A 14,926-nucleotide genomic window follows, 5' to 3' on the forward strand; every position below is an offset into this window, starting at 1 on the left:
TTGTCCCACATACAGTTTTCATCTTGTAAACTATGGGCTTGGCTACACTGGAGAGTTGCAGCGCTGGTGATGGAGTTACAGCGCTGCAACTCAATCTGTGTCTACACTTGCAAAGCACGGCCAGCGCTGCAACTCCCTGGCTGCAGCGCTGGCTGTACACCTGGTCTGCTTGGGGTGTAGCAATTCCAGCGCTGGTGATGCAGCACTGGTCATCAAGTGTGGCCACCAAAAGCGTTTTTATTGGCCTCCAGGGTATTAGGAGGTATCCCAGCATACCTTTTCAGCCACTCTGCTCATCGTTTCACACTTCACTGCCCTGGGCTCAGGTGACCCGCCCTTTAAATGCCCTGGGGAATTTTAAAAATCCCCTTCCTGTTTGCTCAGCCAGGTGTGGAGTGCAATCAATCAATCAATCACTGACCATGCCTCCAAGCCCCAAACGAGCCCCAGCATGGAACACTTCCGAGCTGCAGGACCTCATCAGTGTTTGGGGTGAGGAAGCTGTGCAGTCACAGCTGCGCTCCAGCCGTAGAAATTATGATACCTATGGGCAGATATCAAAGTCCTTGCTGCAAAGGGGCCATGAATGGGACGCGTTGCAGTGCAGGGTAAAAGTAAAGGAGCTGTGGAGTGCCTATTGCAAAGCCCGTGAGGGAAACCGCCGCTCAGGAGCTGCCCCCACGACCTGCCGTTTTTACAAGGAGCTGGATGCCATACTTGGGTGTGACCCCAGTGCCAATCCGAGGAGCACGATGGAGAGTTCAGAGCAGGGAGAAGTGGGGGAGGATGTAGAGGAAGCCGAGAGTGAGGCTACTGGGGTGGAGGGAGACACCCCGGAGTCCCAGGAGGCATGCAGCCAGGAGCTCTTCTCAAGCCAGGAGGAAGCTAGCCAGTCGCAGCAGCTGGAACTTGTTGGTGAAGAAGAAGCAGAGGAGCGGGTTCCCGGTAAACAGATTTTGTTTTTAGGATGGAACTGTTTTGGGAGAGGAGGATGGGGGTTATGGCTGCCTGCATGCATGCCTAGATGTGGAATAGCCCATTGATTTGGTCTATCACGTCTCTGTAATCGGCCTCGGTAATCTCTTCAAAAGTTTCAGCCAGAGCGTGGGCAATGTGCTTGTGCAAGTTTATAGGGAGAGCCACCGTGGTCCTTGTCCCAGTCAGGCTAACGCGTCCGCGCCACTGTGCCGCGAGGGGTGGGGGGACCATTGCTGCACACAGGCAAGCTGCATAGGGACCAGGGCGGAATCCACATTGCTGTAGAAGACCCTCCCTCTCTTCCCAGGTAACACGCAGCAGTGATATATCTGGCAGTAGAAACTCCTGTTGAAAATGTAGGGATAGTGTTCAGTGCAGGTCCCCCCCAGCTGCTCTCTGCTTTCCCCAATGCACAGAAACCCCAGTGAGCCCTGACTCAAGCAGTTCCACTTCTCAGGTGAGTCGCGGCAGAAACACTCACCCCATTACTCACCATGTCTTCGCTGCTGTGGCCTCTGTGTGCTATGTTTGCTATGTGTAAATAATGCTACAAATAGTCTACAAACTCCTTCACTGTGATAATAAACAATGCAGCCTCTGTATTAAATGTTTCTATTTTTGTTTTTTTCAGTGCCCTTGAATCCTCCAGCCCTATCACAGCCTGCTCAAAGACTACAGAACTTGAGGAATAAGCCAAGGAAAAGCAAAGAAGATTTGGTCAAAGCAGTTATGAATCAGTATGCCAGAGAGAGTAAGAGGCTGCAGAACTGGAGAGAGAAAATGCATGAGTGGAGGGAAAGCAGGAGAAAGGAATTGGCTACCAAGAAAACCACAAAGCAGCTGATAAGCCTCCTGGCATGCCAAACGGACTGTATGCAGTCTCTCGTAGCCATGCAGGCAGATCAGTACCTTGCTAACCCCCACCTCTCCCAAAGCTCTCTCCCTTGTTCCCCAGTGTTTGCTCAAAACACCTTTCTCCAGCAGCCTGGTTCTTACCACCAGCAGCTGCCCCCAACACCTGTACGTTCACCTACCAGCCCTGAGAACTACAACCCTTACCCTATGCACTCAACCCCCATCACGATGCAGCATATTAATCCTGAAGTGCAGCCCACCACCCTACCCCCCTGCCCTTTTATGTACTGTATTTTGAATAAATGATTTCTTGGCTTTTAAAACATTTTTTATTATTGCAGAAAGTGAGAAATACTGTACCCCAAGGGAAAAACAGGCACAGCAAATCTTTGTAACCACTGCACTTCACACCCGTGCAAGGCACCAAACATTACTGTTGGCTTTCCGCCTCAAATTGCTCCCTTAAGGCATCCCTAATCCTTGAAGCCCTGTGCTGGGCCTCTCTAGTAGCCCTGTTCTCTGGCTGTGCAAATTCAGCCTCTAGGCGTCGAACCTCGGAGGTCCATTCCTCACTGAATGTTTCACCCTTCCCTTCACAAATATTATGGAGGGTACAACACGCGGATATAACAGCGGGGATGCTGCTTTCCCCCAAATCTAGCTTCCCATAGAGACACCTCCAGCATCCTTTTAAACAGCCGAAAGCACACTCCACAGTCATTCTGCACCGGCTCAGCCTGTAGTAGAACCGGTCCTTGCTCCTGTCAAGCTTCCCTGTATACGGTTTCATGAGCCATGGCATTAAGGGGTAAGCGGGGTCTCCAAGGATCACAATGGGCATTTCGATGTCCCCTACTGTGATCTTGCGGTCTGGGAAAAAAGTCCCGGCCTGCAGCTTCCTGAACAGGGCACTGTTCCAAAAGATGCGTGCATCATGCACCTTTCCAGGCCATCCTGAGTAAATGTCAGTGAAACGCCCACGGTGATCCACAAGCGCTTGGAGAACCACTGAGAAATACCCCTTGTGATTAATGTACTCGGATGCCAGCTGGGGTGGGTCCAGAATAGGAATATGCGTCCCATCTATTGCCCCTCCACAGTTAGGGAAACCCATTTGTGCAAAGCCATCCACAATGTCCTGCACGTTCCCCAGAGTCATGGTTCTTCTTAGCAGGGTGTGATTAATGGCCATGCAAACTTGCATCAACACTATTCCAACGGTCGAATTTCCCACTCCAAACTGGTTCGCGACCGATAGGTAGCTGTCTGGAGTTGCCAGCTTCCAGATTGCAATAGCCACCCGCTTCTCCTCTGGCAGGGCAGCTCTCAATCTCGTGTCCTTTCGCCACAGGGTAGGGGCGAGATCAGCACACAGTCCCATGAAAGTGGCTTTTCTCATCCGAAAGTTCTGCAGCCACTGCTCATCATCCCAGACTTGCAGGACGATGTGATCCCACCACTCAGTGCTTGTTTCCTGAGCCCAAAGGCGGCATTCCACGGTGCTGAGCACGTCCGTTCCTGGCACAAGCAATTTAGCATCTTGCGAGTCAGGCGAATCAATATCATCATCTGACTCCTCACTGTCACTTTGGAGCTGAAGGAATAGCTCAACTGCCAAACGTGATGTGCTGGCAACATTCATCAGCAAGGTCCTCAGCAACTCGGGCTCCATTTGTAACAGAAATCACGCTGCAGACTCACAATGGAGCCAAACTGCTTGGAATGTGTAGCAAAGCACCATGGGGCGTTGGAACAGGAAGCGGAAAGACCCGCACCCTTCCATCCCCTTCCCACAAGCCACAGCGCCAAAATGGGACTAGGTGCTCTGTGGGATAGCTGCCCACAATGCACTACTCCCAACAGCACTGCAAATGCTGCAAATGTGGCCACACTGCAGCGCTGGTAGCTGTCAGTGTGGCCACACTGGAGCGCTGTCCCTACACAGCTGTACTAACACAGCTGTAACTCCCAGCGCTGCACAAATGTAAGTGTAGCCATACCCTATGGCTCTGATTCAGCAAAGTACTACAGTATATGCTTAATGTGAACCACATGAGTAGTCCCATTAAACTCAATTGTAGTCCCAGTGAAGGACTAAAGGAAGCCTGAAATCACGGAGACTTCTCAAATGCTTAAAGCTAACTGCATGGTTAAGGGCTTTGCTAGACTGGGACCTATCTGTATGCATTTTTATATGCATTCCATTTTATAAGACGTCTGGCTAAACATGTTATTTCCAAACAATTTGTTATAACTTTGCTGTTAGCTGCATATCTCTTTTCCCTTAACATCTCTCTTGGGAAAAAACTATAAAGTTAAACTTGAGATAACAATAAAAGCCAGTCTTTCAGAATCTTCCTATTATAGTCATTTCCAAAGCAAGCATATTAAGTCAGAGATATTAAGAGAAGTGTTATACAAAATGGTATTGCTATATACCATGTAAGTGAATTTGGATCTTATCTCAAATAACAAGAGAGATAATTTAGGACTAAATAAAATGAAGTAAATCAGTTATTGAGCCCTGAGGTACCCTCAGATAGTCAGAGTAATAAATCAGATCGATAACCTAAAACAGTCACTGATTCTTCTGCCTAATTAAATAAGATCAGAACTGAGCCATCATTCCAGCAGAAAAGCAAAATGTAATTAGCTTATCTAACAGTGTCATTTAGTGAATCAAAAGCTTTTGAAAGGTCAATGAATCTTGCCCTTATCATCTCATTACCTTGCATTGCTAACAAGATATCATTAAGCAACTTTACAAGAGCAATTCAGCAACACTGACACAGTTAAAGGGACGTGCATCTGACAAAGTGGGTATTCACTCACGAAAGCTCATGCTCAAATATGTCTGTTAGTCTATAAGGTGCCACAGGACTCTTTGCTGCTTTTACAGATCCAGACTAACACGGCTATCCCTCTGATACTTGACAGTTAAAGGGAAATTGCTAGATATTTTTAAAATTCAGGTTTTGTTTATATTTCCATAAACAGAAATGCCTCAAATCCTTTTAAAGAATGATTTTCAAAACAGATTTTGCCCTTTCATGTAAAGTTATTTCCATATTTGTTTCTACTACTGCAAAGACTAAGGGCATGTCTACACTGGCACAATTACAGCTCTGGCAGTTACAGCTCTGCTCAGGGAGCGCTGAAGGAAAACCGCTGCTGTGTATTCACACTGTTAGCTGCCTGTAAATAGCATGTTCACACTTGCAGCGGTATTTGGAGTGGTGGACTCTTGGCAACTATCCCACAGAGCATCTCTTCCTCTTCTGCCACTAAGAGTTGTGGGAAGGCCTGCAAGGTGGTAGCTATGGTGACAGGAGAAGTTCTCCCACCAACTTAGTGCTGTCTACATTGAGGGTTATGTGGTATAACTACGTCGCTCAGGGATGTGAATTTTCCACACCTCATGCAACATACTTATGCCGATATAGCTCTGTAGTGTAGACATGGCCACAGCAACCAAAAGTGCTTTATTAACTTTTTAAAATGAAAGCTGAGATTCAGATGACATTGCATAATTCTGGCAGCTGGGGCTCTGGTCTATTGGCACAGATCTATTGCACCCATGACATAATCTGGTCCTGGCCAAGATTGTTTCCAAACCCTACCAAGCAGGAACCAAACATGAGGAAATAATGGTCCTAGCCTGGGACTGTGTTCAATTCCCAGCTGTCACAAAATTCCTGTGTGACTTTGGGCAAGTCACTTAGAGCCAGATTTTTAAAGGTATTTAGGCACCTCACAAATCTGGCCCTTTGTGTATCTGTCTCAGTTCCCCATGTTCAAAATGGGAATAATAGGGCTTCCCTCTCATAGCTGTATTATGAGGGACAATATTTATAAAGATTCTGAAGTAATTGTGGCCCTGTGATAGACGAGCATAGGAGGTTATGTACAATCATTTTTTGAATATTGACACCATCTACTGAGTGGCATCACATTTTGGCAACTGAGGTGGGCATAATTCAGCATATGGACAAAGCTTGGGAGAAATTAACACCACTATTTATTTTCCATTTTGAGTCCTGGCTCTGAAGATGGGGAAGCAGAACTTCAAGGATCTGTCTGCATAGTCCCTTAAAACAATGTTCCTCAATCCTGATAGCTGAGCTCTGCTGTGAGTGGGGAGAAGAAAGAGGGTGAAGCCCTGGTTCCACTGGCCTCCTGAACCTTAGAAATGCTAGGTTCCTCTTCCAGCCCCGGCCACTTACCAGTCTGAGAGACCACTCTGGCCTTAGACAAGATTGTAGGATATGATGGTTCGTGGGATGATTTTTCACTCATTTTTGTGGGTTGTGTCCCAATACTGGTTGAGAAGCAGTGGACTAGCAAATAGACATTTGTTACAGCTAAAAATTAAAATGGTAATTTGGGGGCTATGAATCCATGACTGGATACCTGTAGGAATATTAATGGAGGAAATTAGGGAAGTTAAAGTACATTTTTTTAAAAATCACTGCTTATATGGATAAAATGAATGCAATTTTTTTCATACCCATTTTTCCTATTCTTACTACAAAAATATAATAACAGATGATTAATATAGTGAGTGACTTTGGGGCCCAAATTTTCAAAACATTTTTGGATATGTGATTTTGTGCATATAATCACATGCACTCCCATGTGATAGAAATAAAAGGTGAAAGCCCATTCTACTAGAAGGAATTGAGCATAACATGGGATTTGCACATAAAACTTTGACCATTTGCATGTGCAACTGGTAATGCATCTAAATAGATAAATGGAAATGTAAGTTATTTCAACTGGAAAAATAAGAGAGTGACTGGATTGAGGACCCTTTAAAAATTGGCCCTTTAAATGTGCATCTTCCCAGTGACAAAATAGACCATAAAGGTTTGTATCAATAATCTACTGATTAAAGCTCACTGTATATACTCTAACACGATAGACCATAGCAGCCCCAGAGGAAGCATAATGATCAATTGTGGCAATAATCCACAAATTAAAGGTCCCTAATGGTATGCACTGATTTGATAGACTGCAAGGGCTTTGAAAGAGCCTTGCATTCTGTCATGTCAATGATCCATGGATTGAGGGCTCACATTTATATAGTACACTGTAATGGGTTTGAGGGAGCCATTAGGGTCTATCGTGTCACTGATCCATGAATAATGGGAGTTGTTTGAGGAGTATCATTTGTCCACGCTGCAGTGCTTTAAGGCTGCAACTAAGTTGGCTAAAGCTTAGTAAATGTTTATGTACCTCAGGCAGTACCTTATGCACTTTTATTTACACAGGGAGGAAATATAATATTGAAATCCTACTAAGGCCAAAGGAACAAATATAGCTTTAAGGAGCAAATAATGCTTTCTTCCCCCTCCTCGCCAGATTCTGACATTCTTCCTCGTGTTGAATAGTAACTTAATCCCTGAGTGATTCCCCTGGAGTTAATAGGGACACTCATGGAGTAACATGTGCTAAGCAGCATGAGTAATGTTACCAGAATCGTGCCTCTTCCTAAGCATAGTGGGGACAGGGGCAGGAACAATGGTGGGAGCCTATACAGGGCATCTTCGTCAAGCTAGGCTATGTTGTGTCATAGGGGATTCTCTTCATTCCAATGTACAAGGAAGATTAGGGGCAGATCAAGAGATGGGTAGGATCAGGGTCTGTATGACACAGCTGATCCACCACTGTAGCCCTTCATGGGCTACTACAGCTTTATGGTCATGGTTTAAAAAAACGTTAGAGTTGATGGAAAGCTGTCCATTGCCTGCAGTGGATTTTGGTTCAAACTGAAGGTTGTAATAGTAGCTGCAGAGCAACTCGCCTTTGCTCCACAGTCAGGAGTGAAGGTGAAAGGAGGATCATGTATCTATTCCTAGTTGTGGTGGAGCTCCTCAGCAGATAACCCATCCATATTTGACTGTTCCCAGGCTTTAAGATTTGGCCCAATGACAGTGCCTCATATACGATCATGAAATTGTTGTCTTTTTTCCCCTTTCTAGTTAAACATCATAAAATATCATAAAAATTCAGCAGCATAAAATATCATCCAAGTTGTGACTTAATCCCATGCAAAAGCTAAGAAATTCAGAGTTAATTAAGGAATGTCTTAGAGATAAAAGATTTCCAATAGAGCATATTTAAAAGGGTATTCTCTTCACCTTTGGTATGTCCTTAGCAGTTCTCTCCATCAAAGCTATTTGTGTTGGAATAATTTTCCTTCATTGCCCACCCTCTTTGCAAAGTGATCCTGAAGTAAAATCACAACACTAAACTTGTACTATTATAGTTGTTTCCATGGAAAAGGCTGTGAAGTCATAAATACAGGATTGTGAATTCACTGTACAATCAATCTGAAATGCGGGGTAATGAGGGAGAACAGTCCTATTCAGACACAGATATCTACAGCAGTATAAAAGATAATGAAGAATACTTTTACAAGCAAGGAAAATTACTTTTTGTCCAGATAGTCTATTTTCAAGGAAACCTAATTGATATCTATAACATCAGAACAGCTGAAAGTTCAACTACCCTTGGAAAAGATATTGATTGTACAGGTTACTACTACTAAGATGGAGTTTCTTTCCAAATTCAGGAATTATGCCTGCACACACTTGAGTGAGATACATACTAAGTGCAAGTTAAAAAGTGACAAACAGGACAGAGAGCTAGAGGTAACTAGATCCTGCATTGACATGAACAGCTGTGTAGCCACCAAGTTACTTCTGCCGTGTAGCAAAGGTCTCAGATGAGAACGAGTAGCTAAATGTCTCCTCAGTATGATTAGTAGAATACTTAACTCAATGTCTTCTCAGAACTACTTATACTACGTCTCTGCTCCATTTTCAACCTGTATATTAATATCTCTATTGTGCTACTGCCTAGATGCCAAACAGCTTGGGCTCCTATTGTATGAGATGGGGTATTGTACAGACCTGTAACCCTTCTGCCGCTAGTTGATGGAAGCAAAAGATGCCAGGTTCAGTTTTCCAGGGGTTTGCTTATACAGTAAACACCAGCTCAAGCCCCCACCCAGAAACCTGGGGAATTATATTTGCCGCCCTGGGTGCCCTTACATAAGAACAGCCATTCTGGGTCAGACCAAAGGTCCATCTAGCCCAGTATGCTGTCTTCTGACAGTGGCCAAAGCCACCTGACTCAGAGGGAATGAACAGAACAGGTAATCAGCAAGTGATTCATCTCTTTTCATCCATTCTCAGCTGTTGGCAAACAGAGGCTAGGGACACTACTCCTGCCCATCCTGGATAATAGCCATTGATGGACCTATCCTCCATCTAGATCTTGTGATGAAGTGGGAATGTTCTTAATGTTTTCTTTGACTAATGGGTGGGTACCTCACTTTCCCCTATGCATTTCCTGGGTATCTAGGTGGGAGGATCAGAGTATATGATTTTTGCAGAGCCCAAGAGGGCCCCTGTGATACTGTCTGCACAAAGAATGGCTGGTACTCTGTCTCCTGGCAACTAATGGCCTGGGCCCCTCCCCTGCAAAGATGTTAACTGAAGATGTTGGAGAACAAAGAGATCAGGTGACTTCCTGGCCCAGGAAAGAGAAAAAGGCCAGAGAGGAGGGGCTGGAGGGTCTCAGTTTGGAACTGGCTGGGAAAATGGAGAGGAGCCCAGACAGGGCTCTGACCTCCCTAGGGGCCCATAAGATGGCCCTAACTGAGGGGGTCCTCTTGTCTGTACCTGCAATACCTGTCTTGGATGGTGTTCCTGTTGTCTAAATAAATCTTCTGTTTTACTTGCTGGCTGAGAGTCATGGTGAATCGCAGATAGGTGGGGGTGCAGGGCCTTGTCTCCCCTAAACTCCGTGACAGAGCTCTGTTGTAGTCTTGGCCTTCACAAAATCCTCTGGCAAAGACTTCCACAGCTTGACTGTGCATTGTGTGGAGAAATATTTCCTTTTGTTTGTTTTAAACTTGCTGCCTATGAATTTCATTTTGTGATTCCCTAGTTCTTGTGTTATAAGAAGGAGAAAATAACACTTCATTTACTTTCTCAACACCAATCATGATTTTACAGACCTCTATCATATCCCCCCTTAGTCATCTCTTTTCTAAGCTCAAAAGTCCCAATCTTATTAATCTCTCCTCATATGAAAGCTGTTCCATACCCCTAATCATTTCTGTTGCCCTTTTCTGAACCTTTTCCAATTCCAATATATCTTTTTTGAGATGAGGCGATCACATCTGCTTGCAGTATTCAATATGTGGGCGTTCCATGGGTTTATATAGAGACAATATGATATTTTCTGTCTTATTATCTATCCCTTTCTTAATGATTCCCAACATTCTGTTCGCTTTTTTGACTGCCACTGCACAATGAGTAGATGTTTTCAGAGAACTATCCACGACTATCCAGATCTCTTTCTTGAGCGGTAACAGCTAATTTTGACCTATCATTGTACATGTATAGTTGGGATTATGTTTTCTAGTGTGCATTACTTTGCATTTATCAACATTGAATTTCATCTACCATTTTGTTGCCCAGTCACTCAGTTTTGTGAGATCCCTTTGTAGCTCTTGGTAGTCTGCTTTGGACTTAACTGTCTTGAGTAGTTTTCTATCATCCTGAAATTGCCTTTGATGAGTGCTATCAGTACTCTACCACCTGATCAAGCTAAAATTTCAGCTTTAACTACTGGGTAGGGATGCCCACACCAAAATACTTTGGCTAGGCTGTCACCCTCTGTGTGGCTTGAGCCCAAGCTGCCTCAGCTCTACCCTAGCCTCCACTGCTCTGCCCTATCCATTGCCTCCTTGCCATCACCACTGTGCTGTGCTCCATTGCCTGAAAGCTGCCACCACCTCTCTGTACTGTCTGTTACCTCAAAGCTTCCCTCAACTTTCTACAAGGGAGAGTTCTGCAAGGGTGCAGCTGGTTGGGTCTCAGTGAGGTGTGGTCCAGGTGTGGAGGCTCGGTGGGGTGGTCTAGGTGCAGGGGGAGAGGCAGGTTTAGTGGGGTGGAGGTTCAAGGGTGGGGGCTCAGGAGGAATTGGTGGTAGTGCAGGGGGTCAGGCTCGTGGAGGGGAGGAGTTTCTGATGCATGGGGTTGGGCAGATAGGTGGGGAAGCTCTCCTACAATGACCCCCCCCAGTGGCTGCGAAGTGATGGGGACAGGAAGTGGGGAAGTGCAGAGCTTACTACAGCTGGGGTAGATTCACAGAGGTGGGTCTGACCTGGCCCTGGCCCCAGGAGCAGCCCATGCAGGGAAAGAGGAAGCCCCTCTCCCCGGTTCCCTCCTCCCAGCTCAGCCAGGACTAGCAGCCAGAGCCTGGCACACAGTAGGAGCAATGGGCTCGGATGTCCCCAGCCCTGCTCTTCCCTGGCTCTGGGCACACCACGACAGTAAGCCAGAGGGACAGAGAGAGCCCAACCATGCCCCCCAAGGTACTGAATTACATTTGTCCTCTCTGCTCCTGTCATCCAATCCAGATGCACCCTCTTGCTGTCATCTGCTGCCCCAGAAGGATGTGTGAATCAATTTTTCTGTGGGGAAAGAGTGAAATCTGTGGGGGAATATTAGTTATGAGCTTGTGCAGTGGCAAAGAATTCCCCCATGAGTAGTTATAGTAATCTAGGAGTTCACATTTGTTACTGACTTGGTGAACCCTAATTACAGAACACACCAGCAGTTTTGGGTATCTTCCCTGTTTTTCACAGTTTGCCTTGAGGTAGGCACTCATAGTCATGAGTCAATCTAGTCAGCATGACAAGAGAGTATAGACAAACACATCCAGCCTGCACAAACAAGTCACACTTTTCAAATACTGCTCATCTATGTAACATCTAGGTGTTGCCATAATTAATTTTGTCAATGACTAATATATCAATTATAGTACACTTATGACAACAATTAATCACGGAAAACACCTGGCTTCATCAATTACAAGTGATCCCATTCTGGCCACCTGACACATTTCCCAGAGGGTCAAGAGTTAGAGTAAAAGGGCTCATGATCCATTACTCAATAACATGCTAAGGTCCAGCTAAAAATTCAGCTTATTGATAACACACTAAGGTCAGCTAAAGTTCAGGGAAAAACGGAGTGGATAATTAAGTACAGGCTTATTATGATTAAAGTCTTTCATTAACCCAAAGCAAAACACTCTAACTAAGTTTAGATAGCACTTATAGCTAGCACAGAAAGGATCTGGGAATGTTTGGCCGGGAAATCATGAAAGTGTAATATAGAAAAGAGTCATGAAAATAAATATTTACTAACATAGCGGATCCTCAAATCCTCTCCCTTCTGCCCCTGTTGTTGCTAGGGTTGCCAGGTACCCTATGTCATCATCACTCCTTCACATTACCACCAGCAATGATAACAAGGAGTTCAGAGTGAAAAATCCTCCTCCCTTTTGCTTCTGTTGCTACTAGGGAAACGAAGCCCTTCCATTAATCCCTTTCATCTCCCTCCTGACACTTTAAGTGACTTTTAAGAGCAGGGTGAAATTTTTACTCCCTTCAGTTTCTGTTGCAATCTTTTAGACTCTTACAGATATGGGGATTTTCAGGGGAGCGGTTAATAGGCTGCAAAGAAAGATTTTTCTACAGTTTTTTCATCTTTTTCCTTTACTTATGTATAAACTGGAAAAATAGAGTTTTTAGAAGCTGCCTAATTGACCACATATTTCCTTCAGCTGATGCACCCAAAGCCGGCAGTCCATCTGTTTTCTTTCTTATTTAATATGTTCAATTGTTGCTGTTCATGGCTGAAGGAGAAAATATCTGTGTCCTTGATTTATTATGGTATGTGTGTGTGTTGTTACAATACCATCAAAGCGCAAAGGGAAAAACAAGGATGGACATCCCTTAGAAAAATTATAGCACAAGAATAGTACAGAATTAGAGGGAGTTAGGCTTGGACACAGAAAATCATAGAATCATAGAATATCAGGGTTGGAAGGGACCTCAGGAGGTCATCTAGTCCAACTCCCTGCTCAAAGCAGGACCAATTCCCAACTAAATCATCCCAGTCAGGGCTTTGTCAAGCCTGAGCTTAAAAACTTCTAAGGAAGGAGATTCCACCACCTCCCTAGGTAACCCATCCCAGTGCTTCACCACCCTCCTAGTGAAAAAAACTTTCCTAATATGCAACCTAAACCTCCCCCACTGCAACTTGAGACCATTGCTCCTTGTTCTGTTATCTGGTACCGCCAGGGCTGGCTCCAAGGTTTTTGCTGCCCTAAGCGGGGAAAAAAAAAGCTGTGATCGTGATCGGTGCCTGCTCCACCGTGCCACTTTCTTCTTTGGCGGCAATTTGGCAGTCAATCCTTCTCCCCGAGAGGGACTGAGGGACCCATCGTCAAATTGCCCCTGAAGAGCCCGACATGCCACCCCTTTCCCTTGGCCACCCCAAGCACCTGCTTGCTAAGCTGGTGCCTGGAGCAGGCCCCGGGTACTACTGAGAACAGTCTAGATCCATCCTCTTTGGAACCCCATTTCAGGTAGTTGAAAGCAGCTATCAAATCCCCCCTCATTCTTCTCTTCTGCAGACTAGACAATCCCAGTTCCCTCAGCCTCTCCTCATAAGGCATGTGCTCCAGCCTCCAAATCAGTTTTGTTGCCCTCTGCTGGACTCTTTCCAATTTTTCTACATCCTTCCTGTAGTGTGGGTACCAGAACTGGACACAGTACTCCAGATGAGGCCTCACCAATGTCGAATAGAGGGGAATGATCAAATCCCTCGATCTGCTGGCAATGCCCCTACTTATACAGCCAAAATGCCGTTAGCCTTCTTGGCAACAAGGGCACACTGTTGACTCATATGCAGCTTCTCATCCATTGTAACCCCTAGGTCCTTTTCTGCAGAACTGCTGCTTAGCCATTCGGTCCCTAGTCTGAAGCAGTGCATGGGATTCTTCCGTCCTAAGTGCAGGACTCTGCACTTGTCCTTGTTGAACCTCATCAGGTTTCTTTTGGCCCAATTCTCTAATTTGTCTCGGTCCCTCTGTATGCTATCCCTACCTCTAGCGTATCTACCACTCCTCCCAGTTTATCTGCAAACTTGCTGAGAGTGCAGTCCATGCCATCCTCCAGATCATTAATAAAGATCACAGCTCTCTGTGCTATTGACAGGGCTGGCTCCAGGTACCAGCTCAGCAAGCAGGTGCTTGGGGAAAACAAGGGGAAGGGGTAGCACGTCGGGTTCTTTGACGGCGGGTCCCTCGGTCCCTCTTGGAGGGAAAGACCTGCCACCAAATTCCCACTGAAGCAGAAAGCAGTGTGGTGGAGCTGCTGCTGAAGTGCCGTAGATCCCCATCGCGGCTTTTTGTTTGGTTTTTTTTTTTTTGTTTTCCTCTTCGGGTGGCAAAACCCTGGAGCTGGCCCTGGCTATTGAGGGGCAACTTGAGTCTTATGGTTCTAAATTGGATACTGTAACTAACAAAATTGTCTAGATTAATAATCACATGGAAATAGTGATCCTAAAGGATATCAAGGAAAGATTTCTGGCTCTGGAAACAAAATGGTGGAAGTATTAAAATATTAATGTGTGTCCTGGCATCCTAATTAAGTCTACTATCTTTTTGTACCAAAAAATGGAAAATCTAGAAACCTTTACTAAAATATGTAATATCCCCATTTTGTTCCTAAGACATCTGGGGGAAAGATCTCATTAATTTTATTTTGTAATTTTTGAATTACTTGGAAGAATTTGACCCTCCCCTCCGGATATCAATATTTTATTTAATGTTTTTTTAAGGAAATCTAATCATTCAGTATTTAAATAAACCCAGCTTGTCCTCAGGTAACCACAGGGCCGCCCAGAGGGGAGGGGGAAAGTGGGGCAATTTGCCCCAGGCCCCGGACCCCACAGGGGCCCCTCACAAGAATATAGTATTCTATAGTATTGCAACTTTTTTATGGAAGGGGCCCCTGAAATTACTTTGCCCCAGGCCCCCTCAATCCTCTGGGCAGCCCTGGGTAACCACACCCTTTTAAAAAAATATACCAGAGGATTGCAGATAGTTAGAAAAAGAAGTGATACAAACACCAAAAAATCCAGACGTGTATCTACACCCACTGATTAAGCAACTATGTTGTATTGCTACAATGTGAAATTTGCTGTTGCAGGTTTTTTCACTTCTG

General features: G+C 45.1%; 1 protein-coding gene across 1 annotated transcript in view; it reads left to right on the forward strand.

Moving 5' to 3' along the window:
* The first annotated feature begins 352 nt into the window (after window positions 1–352).
* Window positions 353–14,926, forward strand: part of LOC127043551 (uncharacterized) — a 191,679-nt gene continuing 177,105 nt past the window's right edge. Inside the window, exons 1-2 of the mRNA XM_050937484.1 lie at window positions 353–945; window positions 1,610–1,766. Of these exons, the coding sequence (XP_050793441.1) occupies window positions 423–945; window positions 1,610–1,766 (680 nt within the window). The 5' untranslated portion in view covers window positions 353–422. The remainder of the gene's footprint in view (window positions 946–1,609; window positions 1,767–14,926) is intronic.

This window comes from Gopherus flavomarginatus, chromosome 1, assembly GCF_025201925.1.
Source record: "Gopherus flavomarginatus isolate rGopFla2 chromosome 1, rGopFla2.mat.asm, whole genome shotgun sequence".
Classification (NCBI taxonomy): Eukaryota; Metazoa; Chordata; order Testudines; family Testudinidae; genus Gopherus; species Gopherus flavomarginatus.